Source organism: Lonchura striata, chromosome 7 (assembly GCF_046129695.1).
Source record: "Lonchura striata isolate bLonStr1 chromosome 7, bLonStr1.mat, whole genome shotgun sequence".
In the NCBI taxonomy this organism is placed as follows: domain Eukaryota; kingdom Metazoa; phylum Chordata; class Aves; order Passeriformes; family Estrildidae; genus Lonchura; species Lonchura striata.
The window spans coordinates 32,323,856-32,337,103 of NC_134609.1; the positions used below are offsets into that span (position 1 = coordinate 32,323,856).

A 13,248-nucleotide genomic window follows, 5' to 3' on the forward strand; every position below is an offset into this window, starting at 1 on the left:
CCATATCAACAATATAATGAAGGTAAATTTCATATGCCACTGAGGGTTTCCAGTTTTATAGACACTATAAAATAAAAATATAATAATTAAATATTTCTTTCCAACATACTAAATCTATAATCTATATATATGAAGAGGTCATAGTAAATGTTGACATTAATATAGCTGATTTTTCTTAACACTTTTAATGCAGTCATTTTATTATTTTACATTTATGAATTCAAAATCAATTTTGCTCACCAGTCATCATATGACAAACATCACCATGGCAGCTAACAGTGTAAGGAAGAGTTAGGAAATGTAGACTCACTGCTATGCCCAGTGTGAAAAATTTGCTCTGTTAGGAGCTACAAACAAAATTTCTTTTTACATTTTGATCAAATATACAGAAGAAAATGTACCTTGATCATTCCAGTCATTATTAAATGAATCTATGAATTTAACTTTTCTTTGTGAAGTTTCAACATTATGCAGGATTTCAGGGCAATCATACCTCCTCCCAAGTCCCAGGCTGATGTCTGATCTGCTGCTGATTTAACTGCTTTGCTTTCACCCAGGTAGCAATGATTTGTTGTTGTGCAGCAATAGAGACTTTTCCATTAGGTATGGTTGCAGTCATTGCATTTAGGGCAAATTCACAAATCTAAACACCAAGAAAAGAAAAAAAAAAAAAAGTGAAATACAGGAGAATGTGGAAAGTTTCTTGTATGGAACATGCTATCCATTAGTTATTATTAGATTATTGCACATGCATCTGTAAGCCTAACAACATCTCCTTTAAGTCAACCCAAGACAAATAGAAGTTACAGTCCTCAGCCCCATGTTGGTAAGGAATTCCAGTGTGCAGTGTACCTGTAAAAGAAGGTAGCTTTTTCTTTGAAAAACTTCTACTCTTGAATTTATAGGAATTTGTTCTGCTGTAATATATGACAGCAGAATGAAAGGGAACTACAAAAAATTAGGGGTTTGCACCTCTAAGGCAGCTTTGATGTCAGGAAGTCCACTTGGATCTACTGCAAAAGACTGGATGATATTTGCTTTTTCCTGTTTCCTTGCTGCAGCTTTTCTGCTACTCTCTATTGCTGTATCTTTTATCTTCTCAGCAGGTTTTGGCTTTGGAATCCAAGAAATAATTAGGCCTCGAGCCAAAGCATTACATAACATCAGTAAAATTTCAGTACTTCTGTAGAAGAAAACAAAAATCAGAAGTGCATACTGCATCAGATCAAAATAAAAAGCAAGAATAAAGTTATTGATTTCAAGAAGTAAGCATTAGTTGAAAATCTAGTTTTTCATAGAAAGCAAAATTATGGATATTACCAAAAAAAAAAACAAAAAAAACACCTGTCTGATGGTAAAGCAGTCTAATGATTAAAATTAAAAAACCCAGAATCAATTTTCAGTTAACATCAATTTTTTTCACTCTCTTTTTCTCATATGAAAAGAGCAACTCTTTTCTAAAAAGTATCCTAATCTAAGCCCTTCATACTTTTTATGGTCATCATTGCTAGTACATATGGATGTAAGTATCCAAATTAATAAGCATGTATTATCGGTGTTCATTTCTGCACAAAACTGAAATTTTTATTTTATTCTCCAGTACTGTTAAAAGAGACATCTTTGCTTCTGGTCATTACTCTCCCTAGTGATGAGGTCACTCCCACCAAAGTTCCAAAATATTTAGGAATTTGCCCATAGTCAGACTTTGACTAAAGTATCTGCTCCACAGTGGTTGATCATTCTCCCATTGCATTCACTGCAGAACAGAATTTCTTTAAACCTGTGGAATCCATGTTCCCATTTTCATGGTCTACTAATGAGCACATTCCCTTTATTTCAGAACCAGTAGTAATCACCTTACACTGGTTAGAAATATTTGCAATTAATTACATTTACAAAATAATTTAAGTTCAGAGAAGTCACAGCAAGCAAATGCATTTTGAGCTGTTGTGCAAATTCAGAGTCTAAGAGAATTTTCCCAATTTTCTGACTAACTTAACGAAATGCTATTTTGCATGCACATGTTGCTGTTCCACACTGAAGAGAAAGTAATATTTATTGGTCTAAAGTTAGCGTGGCTTACAGTGTATAGTAACAAAGAACAAACAGAAAGGATTAACAATTTTCACCATTTACCTCCTGAGCTACTCTATATATATATCAAGGCTCTTTCACTGCCAATGAAAGCCAGCAATAAATATTTCACAGCACAAAGTGACTTCCAATGTTTGCAATAATATTTTCTGTGTTTTAGAAAAGAAGAGTATGTTCGTATCCAAACATCTCAATTTACCCATCGTGCCCAACAGTCTTGATGGCTCCAAGAAGAGTCTGCAGATACTCAATAATGTCCCTCTGTCTTCCTGAAGAAATCACATGTCTGTTATAATTTAAGATATACACCACAGCATTGTGAACAATCCAGGCTTCATTCAATTCTTGTCCTATTTCAGCTGCACGTTGGAAGTTTTCCATAGCATACCAAGATAAGCTGTCTATCCACAAACTATAAAATTAGTATAAAGAAGCTGTTATTCCAAAGGTTCAACATCAGAAGGAATTCTATCATAAGGTTAAATATGCAGTACTACCAACAACAAGAACAAAAATTTAATTACGTTTCAGTTGCGTTTATTAAGTTCTCATTCACTGACTTATATTTTATTTCAAAGAGAAGATGGTTCAGAAGAGGAAGTAGCATCAACATAAAATGAGTAGTCTCTGACGTTCAAGTGCTATTAGCTTAAGAAACATTGTCTATGGTTTATGTTTCATCCACATGTTCGGGGTTTTAAATGCATGTGTGAATCCACCTATCAGTGCCAGAAATCAAATAACCATGCCAAGGCTCTATTTGAACACATATCTAAGTGAGGCATGCCATCTGAGAATTAAGCATGCATCTTTATTGCTCAAAACTGCAAGTGTTTTTGCACTCAAAGTGCTTCAAAAGGCTGTAATAATTTTAAATAGAATAACATTTTTTCAGTTATGCAATAACTTTCTTTCAATAAATTTATTTTATTTCTTAATTATTAAAATGTACTATTACTTTGAAAAAAACAATACAAAAAATACAGTCTTGAATTGTCATACAGAATTGTCATGGTTCCAAAGTCATAAATTCAAAAGCACAAACTGACAATGGGTATTACTATGTCACCAATGGTACAGGACAGATTACCAGACCAAAGTCCTTTTTTACCTATGGGTTTTTAATCTAATTAGGTAAACTCAAAAATAGCTAGTAGCAAATTTTGGAACAGAGTTCCCATCTTCTTTGCCCCTTGGCTCAATCAGTTTATAATTTTCCCCATTCTACTGAACATTTGCAAGCAGACAGTGTGAGAAACTTTACTTAATTTTCAGATTTAATGAACAGACCAAGGGACACAACTTTGCCATCCTGATCTCTCAGGACATGACCGCTGTAACAGTAACACTGGTATTACTGTGAATGTGAACAGCAGAAAGTCTAAGCATCATCTTCAGAAATCTCTCCCCTTTCTTCTCCTTTGCAAGAAATAATCATGTCAGACTAGTAAAAGACAGTACTTGCCATATTCTACTCTCCCAAATTCATTTCAGTTGATTGGATGGAACACACTAGATTTGCAAACTGGAACAATTCATCTTATGCATTCAGTACTATGAAATCATTATATGTATAGGAGCTATAAACCAAGACAAAAAGAGCTTTTTGATTTGAGGAAACATATTTTTAAATAGAGAATTTAATTATCTAAGTGTCAATATACAACAATTTAATAATTTTTCAGCTTGGAACACTAGATTCTAGTTTCAGAAAAATAAATGTTAAATGAAAAATAAAATCCACACTCCAGAATGAAAAAAAAACCTAAGAAAAAACATTTCAAACTATTTTTTTAGATCTTTTCCCCGTTTCCCATGACTACCTACAAAAATTAAGAATCTGCTGACAATTTTACTAGGGAGACACAGTTTTTGCAATTATCATGGGTGTCAGGTAATAAAGATCAGTTAAGAGTTCCTTGGTCTTGATATGTATTACAAAAAAGCACCTGTATGTTTTCCATTCTGGATCACTGTCAGGAAGATATGAAACACATCCTGGATGACACTGATACGCAGCTTCTGGAGGTACAGCATGATCATTCAGTTTAACTCCCTGCAATCTTAATAAATGAACAGTTGCCTGAAAAGACACAGAGAAATAAATTGCCTACCCAGGTTATTGTAAAGACAGACTATGACATCATATTAGTGCTGTTACATCCTCAAAAATTTTAAAAAAACAAAATGCTTTTTCAATTGCTGTACAGGCATGTGCAAGTATATGAAATACAAAGATCAGTACTTCATAAGCTTAAAATTGTCTACAGCTAATTTTACAAAATAATTACATGGAGAAAAACCCATTATTTAGATATATAAGTTTTTCTGTCATGCTGGAACTTCAAGGATCCAGAAATGTAATGTCAGATGTCAAAAATTTACAGTATAATCTCTTGCAATGAAGTGTCATCAGCACCTGCAGTAAAACTATTGCTACAGTTACTTTCCCACAGTATTTTGATAAGGTTGCTTCATGAAACCACTTCTTCCTTTACTTCCTAGGGAGACAGAAAATAACTAAACTCAAAATTCCAGTGCTTCAAGATTTGTATATAAAACAAAACTAAATGAATATGAATGACAGTTGTGTAATTTATTTACCTCTGCATTAATAAATCTTATTTCTGCTAGTATTCTGAGTAAATCTGCTTCAAAAGAAAAGGATTGAGCAGGCAGCAATGATTCTCCTGATGACCTGTCACACTGATCATCAATCATCATAGTTGCATTAGCTTTGTTCTTCTGTGCTAAAAATAAATAAACTCATTATTATTTCCATGCTAATAATCATCTTTGTTTTTAAATTTACAAATCCCTACATATTCTTAAATTCACAAGGATTAGTTAGCAAGAAAAGAGTTTTATTTCAAGTAATTTTTTCATTAATGAACTCAAAACCCATTCTCAAGCAGTGCTGAGGCATTTATTACCTGTGATTTTGCTGTATTTCAATTATTTATAATCTTCAATAATCTTCTTATAATCTTCAATATTTTCAGCAAATAACTTGCTCCAGTCATAGTATGCACACTGACATTTCAGTGTGAACAGACTCCATGGCCACTAGTTGAATTTTATTGCATAAATGGAAGTGGAGCATAGAACTGGATTATGCAGAGGCTGCAGCATTTGTGCATTTGGATCATGGACTGGGATGACTTTCTGGTAATGCACACATTGTCAAAGAGAAAAAATAGTATTCTTTTTCTTTAGCTTAATAATGAAGAGAAAGGACTAAATTTGTTTTAATATAAACACAAAGTTTGTAAGAATACACCAGTTACTATTCATTATGCTTTTGGTGTATGGTTGCCTTCAGTTTCTGGTAAGTGTGCTTATTTTTCCCTTATTTTGTTTGGAAATAAGACAAAAAACTAAACATGTCTAGTCTGAAGATGCAAAACTTGTGATAGAAAATCAGCAAATTGATGTGCTATTTTAGGTGGACTTTGGAAAAAATATGGAATAGGTTTGATTAACTTTGGCTAGTGAAAAGGAAAACCATTTCTTCTCTTCTTAAATGTGAGTTTTACAAATTCCTACAAAGCCTACTTTAGAAGCCAGCAAGTAGAGAGTGATTTGAAAGTGCTTTTCCCCAGACTAAAAATTCTTAACGTGTGCTAGGTTTCCTGCAGATCCTCAAGGAACAATGTACAATGTTGGATACCTCAGAGGAACCACTCACTAATAGGGTAAAAAGGGTAAAAAGGTAAAGGGTAAAAAATGTCCACATGTGAGCCTCAAACAAAGCGACTTACAACCCATTTTACTACAGCTCCATCAGGCATAATGATATGGACCTAGATGACCATGAGGGAATTTGCCGGTGTTCTAAAGACAGGTAGATGTATTTCATCAAAATGCTTCTCTACAGCACTGGTGAAACACTTCTGACACCAGAGTATGGCTCCTACAAAAAACCGTAATTACTGATTTCTAGATTTGAAAGTAGTAAGAATATTCCATGTATGCCAATATGCAGTGCCAGAAAAGAAACTCAGGAAACTTTGGGAATGGGAGGAAAGAAAACAATATTGTCTGGCTCCTTTTAGTAACTTAAATAAGTGATTCAAAAGTTCCTTACAACATTGAAAATTTTTGTCACTTACTTTCTTTATGCTTTGTTGCCTCCCTAAACAAAATATCATCATACAAGAGGCAAAATCTACATGCTGCACGACAGACATCCCACACTTCCTGTTTACATGCAACTTTTGCCAAATCTGCCCAAAGTATAATTCTATGAAAGAAAAAGCATAAATAAAATTAGTCAATAAGCAGGATTAGATTCCACAGTTCAAGACTGACAAAAATAATCACGTCAATAATGATGGGCATCAGGAAAAATGTTGCATCTAATCAAAATTAATAAATTGAAGACTTCTTGTCAGTAGCAAAGGTAACACTATTATTTTATCTGTTAAAAATAATCTCTTTAGCGTATCAAGAGACAGAATTCTTCTCTTGGATGGTAATTCTACTAAAGTTTCAAAACATGAAACTAATTTTCTATCTCATAAAGTAAGCTAAATATTTCAAAACAAATGTTGAGAATTTAAAAATAAATCTTGAAAACAAGTTTGGATTTAAAATCTTTTAGAAAACAACTGCCTTTTTATTTCAGCACAGGAATTTTTCATGGAGCAAAAAGGTAGACACATCCTTTTAAATAAAGAATGACAAAATGAGATATAAACTGTCAAAATTAAACTTGTCATTTTTCTACAGATAAATCTTTCTGACTCTCAGAATGAACTACTTAGTTTTTGTATCAAAAAAGTTGTAGCACATGATGTGCTTTTTAGGTACAAGGACTTAAAAAGACACTTGCAAGTATCAATTCTTCATCAAGTACAAGACTTAATCCACTCATCCCTCTGTATGTTGGGCTCATATCAATAGAACAGGTGAGTTTAAGTGTACATGTGAGAGAGCAGACTAGAAAGAGGGAAAGAATAGAATTCTACATAGCATGGAAATGTAACAGAGCTTTCCGGACAAGAAATTATACACACTTTTTACTATGTTTCCAGGTTCAGAAACATTAACCTCTTACAAGGTACTATCCACTAAGAACCTCTGAGACAGAGCTTTTCCTCTTAAAGACTTTTACAAAAGATGAAAGAGACACTTCTGGTCTGTAGCAATTACCTTTCTCTGCCATTTCCATTTCTTAAGTGTTTCAAATGTTCATCAACTTTCTCCACACTTCTAATATGATGCTGGGCTTTTGCACAGAGGTAGCTTATTTGACTATTACTTTTACCTGAGAAAACTTGGTAAAGAAACAAAAATTAATGGTAGTTTTTATATATTAGAAATTTTAAAATCCACAAGAACGGCAAGGAATTAGATTCCTAATTCCTTGCTGAACACTCAAAATCCAGCCCTTTTCTCATTTCTTCAAGCTTTACCAAAACTAATCAACCAACATAAAATCATGTACTTCACCAGCATCTATTTTGGTTTTTTCCTATATCTTGAAATACAGTTGCCCCATCCAAAACTGATCTATGCTTTTTTAGTATCCAAATATCTCAAATACACCTCTTTTCTGACAGGACATGTAGTGTTCTAGTTAAGTTCATTCAAGAGCAAGTGAACCATGTAATATGTAAAGCACACACTAATTCTGAAAACAGAAAGTTTTATATGCAACTGAAAAGAAAAAATAATCTTATAAATCTTATGTTCTGTCCTATTACATTTAATATAATAAATTGCGTATGTATTTTCTTACTCCTTCAATATGCATGTGTAAGCTTGTGACAAGTCATAGAAAAAGCAAAAACTCACTGCTTGAATGATAGCCTAAGAAACAACTGAAATTTTTCAGAACAAAATTTTATTAAATATTATGTCAAAAGAATTCTTGTAATAGTTTCAATGTTGTAATAATCTCACTAATTTTAAAGACTCAGCCTGGAAGGCCTATGTGTGCTCAGATTTATTCTCAGAGGAACTTCAAAAGTAATTGTACAGTTGTCAAGTTAAAATTTAACAGCAAGGAGATGTCCATTATTTTAATTCTCTTCGTTTCACAAATACAATAAATTTTATCACTTTAAATAATGTATAAAAATGTTTCTCAGCAACATAGTTTTCATATTCTTAAAAGGACTGCACAGAGTAGAATAGTTGATCTGTAAATATGACTCTGGCTTGTAAGTAATTAGTTGATCAAATTTGAAATGGGGATATGCAAGGTGGTCTTCGTGGCCTGGCTGAACAGACAGCATGAGAGACGTGCATGGTGTTCTACAGCATACACAGCCTGCTCTGGAAGAAACAGGATTCTTTCTGTAGCATTCTCTTCCTCCAGCATAATCTCTACTGCAGGAGTACACTGGTTTTACTCAAAGTTAGTAAAATTAGTCACACACACTTGCTTTATTGCCAAGATAGTACAAAACAGTTAAGCAATCTGGGAAGTCTATTCCCTGTCCACTCTTCCTCAACCAGAGGGTGTATAATCACAAATTGATTTTGTTTTTCTGTTTGGGGCATAAGGAATGTGTCCATTTATGTTCCATGTTTTAAAAAGTAAACAATGAATTCACACCTAAATCTCTGTGCAAAACTAGAGCTCTCAAAGGCAAGATGTCAGAAGAGAAAAACAACTACAATATAGGAAGAATATCCAGTGTAATTAACACTGGGTATTATTGGGTGAAATTTCTGAAAACATCAATTAAAAATTACCTTGGTTAAAAATATTCAGGAATTGTACATAGTGAAAATAGAACTATTTACAGCACACTACAGCACAACAGTAGGATTCAGAGGAATTTGGAGGGGAAATCAGCACCTTTTCCAGGATCACCATACAGCTTTTTTATCCCTTGTGAAATTTATACAAAGTCTGCCACAAAATTCAGCAGAACTATCACTTCATCTGTGTTGCAATATTCCCTATATGTTGCCGCTGCATGCTATGTCCAGCCCTTAAGAGTGTGCCAAGCTAAGTTAGTAACTCTAAGTCACACGCACATACTTTACCTTTAGCTTCATTTTCACTGTCAAGGACTATCTGAAATGTATCAGGAGCTAATGCAAGTCCTGCATTTACCAGAAGGGATCTCTTTTTCCTCATATTATCCTTTTGGTTTCCCCTTTTAGCCTACATAAAGGAAAGAACTCATTGTTATAAGGTTCATTTTATATTCCAACTAGACCTTATTTACTAAACATGAGAGAACACACATCATATAACTTGCTACTGGTCAAAAAAATGCCCATAGCAATTGTGTATCTTTAGCTATCTTACACGTCATTGTACAGCATTATTGTCATTGAAAATGACTGTGGAACTTCTGTTGATATGCCATGATCACACCACAGATAATTTAATATGAAGTGCTGTTCCTGCTTCTCTTTACAGTATATTCCTCAGTATATAACCTTACATTATGTTATATCTTCTCAAACAAATAACAGAATTTATTTAAAACCAACAGTAACATATCCAGTGTGAAGTAACTAGGAATTGCTATAAAATATTAAAAAGTCCTAGGCTACTAAGAACTAACTAAAATTGGAGGAGGTGTGGGTTTTTTAAAGCAACATTTAAACTGAGTAAGCTTGCATGGAAAATAATTTAAACCAGGAAAACCATCAGTTGCCAGTATGATTTTTGTTCAGGTGCTAAGGCAGCACAACAGAATAAGATGCAGTAACTCTTGACAGTGCCCATATTGTGACTTTAGAGTATATTATTTAGTGGCATTTGTAAGTGCCACATGCTATTGATTTATCTCATATACAACTAGTATATTTAGCAATTTGGACACTGTGCTTCTCATTAAATAAAACTGTTTAATGCAATGAAATCCTAATTATTGACAACTGCTATCCTTGTTTTGCTGATATTTCTGCTAATTGACAACTCCCTGCCTTCCCCCAAGAAATAAGCTTTGAAAGAATTGGGAAAAAAGTCCTCTATTATGATCTTCAGACTGTGAAGCAGCACAACCACTTCAAGGCAACAAAGCAAAGACAGTTTGCTGAAAAAACAAACTGATGTTGGCTCTACTAATATGCAGTTCTACTAAACAGCTGTCTCTCCTCTGCTGGAATTTAATAAGCTACAGACCTTGCTCCCCATGCTTACCTGTTCAATCAGCATTACTGCCTGATCCTCTAAATGCTCAGGTGACTCATACAGCATAGCAGTCAAACGAAGGCGGTTAAAACTCAGTCTTAGATGTTCTTGATACTGCCCACTGTTGTTCAGGTGCATAGCTTTTTGCAAATGTTCCAGAGCAGCCTCTAGTCTATCCCCATCTTCTTCAATACGAGCTATTTCCATATGAACTTGGCAACGCAACAAAATCAACATGCTAAGGATTACAAATTTAAGTATAAACTGTTAAAATAAGGCCCACTAAAATTCTTAGACCTAAAACTCACCTGAAGGTGAAACTCAATAATTAAAAGTGACTCTAGTATTAAAATTGATATTCTATTTTTAACTGACTTGTTGCTTTAATTTTCACTATCATGCCTTTTTCACTGAAATTAATAAGAAAATTTAACTGTGTATTACTTTCACTGACCCTGCAGGAGAACGCAACACTTCTTATGGACTAACTGGCCTTTACATATCTGTAGAACTCTTTTTCAGTACTACTTAGGTATACAAATCAGGTGAAGAGGTTTTATCTAAGAGCGGTCTCTACCCAGGTGTTGTTGACTTCACTCTATGAAGCCAGCATATCTTCACCAAAAACTGCATGTTCTTCAGTCCCAGGTACACTCAGCTCCCTATCCATCACCCACTTCAGAAGATGCTCATGACAGCTCCGAGCTCTACATACTACCACTGATTATTTTCAGAAAGAAAAACAACAAAAACATCAGATAAATTAAAGCAATGTTATGAAAAAGAGAGAGAAGAAAGATTTTCAAGCCTATCAAATGTCATGCCATAGAAGTAATGTACGTCCACATCAGATCCAGCCTGACTGAGCAAGTACCACCCATTTCCTGTGGACCAAAGTAGCCACAATTAATGCTGCAATCAAACCAAAAATTAAGACAGGTGAATTAATAGACACAAATTACTTCATGTTTTTTCAGAAGCAATTTTTAAAATTTTATTTTTGCAACCAACAAAACTGATGTTAACACAAGTATCTAGAGCACAGTCCAACACATACTGCAGCTTTGGAATTTTCTCACATGATTTTGATTAGTTAGAGTATTTTTAAATTCCTAAAATATTTCAATATTTGTTATAGTTCATTCAACAGTGTAAAATTGTGCCTGAAATGAACCTATATTTAAATGATTAACAGTGAAATGTATGCAACATACAGACATGCATTTATTACAAGCTAGTGGAAAATTCTCAAAGACAATTAATATCACAGAAATTGAGCTTTTAAATGAGTTTGCTGCTTTGAGACCTTTCAAAAAATACACAGCATTGAAAATTACCTGTCAATCTCTTCAAGGACATCAGCAACTGAGATCAATGGCTTTCGCACATGTTGATGCAAATTGTGCTGTAGTAGTGGTAAACACAGATTCCACTGGGTTGCACAAACAACATGAATCACACCATGATCTCCCAGTTGAACTGCATGTTTTAATGTTACTTCAAGATTTTTGATCAATTTCAGCTGAGCCTACATACAAGAAGAATTAATTAGCACTACTGTTTTAATAAATGGAATTTCTTACATGTTCCTCCAAATTTTAATCTTAGGACTGTTTTCAATAGAAAGCATTCCCTTAGTCAGCAGACTTTGGAAACTTTTTTCTTAATAATTCCTTAAATAATTTTTTTTAACAGCCATCAGTAACTAAAGTGTATTTCTCTTAGGTGCTCCAGGCTACTACCACATATCTCTGGCAGAAGTCTGTCAGCAATTCCACATTCTTACGATAAACAAAAATTGATAATTTTGATTACTTGTGAATTCAGAAGGTTTAGCCATTGTGGGTTTTTTTCACATTCAGCTACAGATGCAGTACAAAAGAGGAAAAAAGAGAAATATTATGAATGGAATTTTCCATACTGTCAATTAAACTTGGTTCTTATTAAATCTAGAAGCCAATGTTATCTACAGTAACAGATTTGTCATTTGTCATGTTATTTTTAGAAGTTATGCAAGTAAAAAAGAAATCAGGAAAAAAATCAAACAAAATCCCTCTCCAATGGCATACAATGTAGACTTAAAGTTTAGAAATACATAAATATCTTGTTTTACATTTTAGTATTAGCAGTGCTTCATATTATGAAGAATTAATTAACAAGAGGGCTTTTTTCAAAAGATGAGTGGAATTTCTGAACTCCAAAATTATAACAGCCCTAGATAATAGCACTACCAATTTCCATTAAACATATTCCTACTTGCCACTGCAGGAACATAAGGTGACTCTAACAACTGGTCTAAACTGTTCATTGTAGGTATCTCTCCAATAACGTTTATAATATTGATATTTAGGCTTCTAACTTTAATGGTCTGAATTGTAACTGAGCCAACCAACCACAGAAATTCAGGAAAATCCTTCCTAGTGTGACAATTTATCAGGAACAATCCACATTTCTCTGACATAAGAATTTCTATGAGATTGACCATAACATGCAATCACAGTTGAGATAAACTCAATGATCCCTAATGGTCCTTTCCAACCCGAGATATTCCATGAAAGAGGTCCCATAAAGGCAAAATACAAAAACAAGCCTCAATATTACCACTTTGCTCTTGGAAAGCAATATATTATGAACCTTTATAGTCAGACAGAAGACTTAAGGGAGCAACACACAACTGTGGTTTATTTTTCTCAGTTTCCTTCTTGGAAGCCCAATTTAAAAGAATATGAAGGTTAAAAGAATTCCTTATCCTTATGTAATTAAGACACACATCAAATGCAATATCCCACATTTAACAAATTAAAACTTTGACTTTTTTCTCAAAGTTAAAGAACGTACCTCAACAACTCCTTTTGTATAAGTCACAGTTTCTGTGCCATTTTTCTTCATTTCATATTCACATTCCAGACATTCTATCTCAATAAGTTTTCCTTGCTCCTACAAAGTATTAATACACAAAATGTTAATTTCAATAAATAAAAAAAAAATACCACAAAAGTTAAACCCATCAACTAGAGTAACACAGTACTGTATCTTCCTACTGAAAATCC

General features: G+C 33.6%; 1 protein-coding gene across 1 annotated transcript in view; it reads right to left on the reverse strand.

Moving 5' to 3' along the window:
* Window positions 1-13,248, reverse strand: part of CFAP46 (cilia and flagella associated protein 46) — a 66,884-nt gene that overhangs the window by 41,809 nt on the left and 11,827 nt on the right. The window contains exons 10-20 of the mRNA XM_077784768.1: window positions 13,037-13,135; window positions 11,536-11,726; window positions 10,208-10,436; window positions 9,097-9,217; window positions 7,249-7,372; window positions 6,207-6,337; window positions 4,699-4,844; window positions 4,044-4,177; window positions 2,294-2,506; window positions 973-1,183; window positions 494-643 (exon numbers count right to left, since the gene is read on the reverse strand). Of these exons, the coding sequence (XP_077640894.1) occupies window positions 494-643; window positions 973-1,183; window positions 2,294-2,506; window positions 4,044-4,177; window positions 4,699-4,844; window positions 6,207-6,337; window positions 7,249-7,372; window positions 9,097-9,217; window positions 10,208-10,436; window positions 11,536-11,726; window positions 13,037-13,135 (1,749 nt within the window). The remainder of the gene's footprint in view (window positions 1-493; window positions 644-972; window positions 1,184-2,293; window positions 2,507-4,043; window positions 4,178-4,698; window positions 4,845-6,206; window positions 6,338-7,248; window positions 7,373-9,096; window positions 9,218-10,207; window positions 10,437-11,535; window positions 11,727-13,036; window positions 13,136-13,248) is intronic.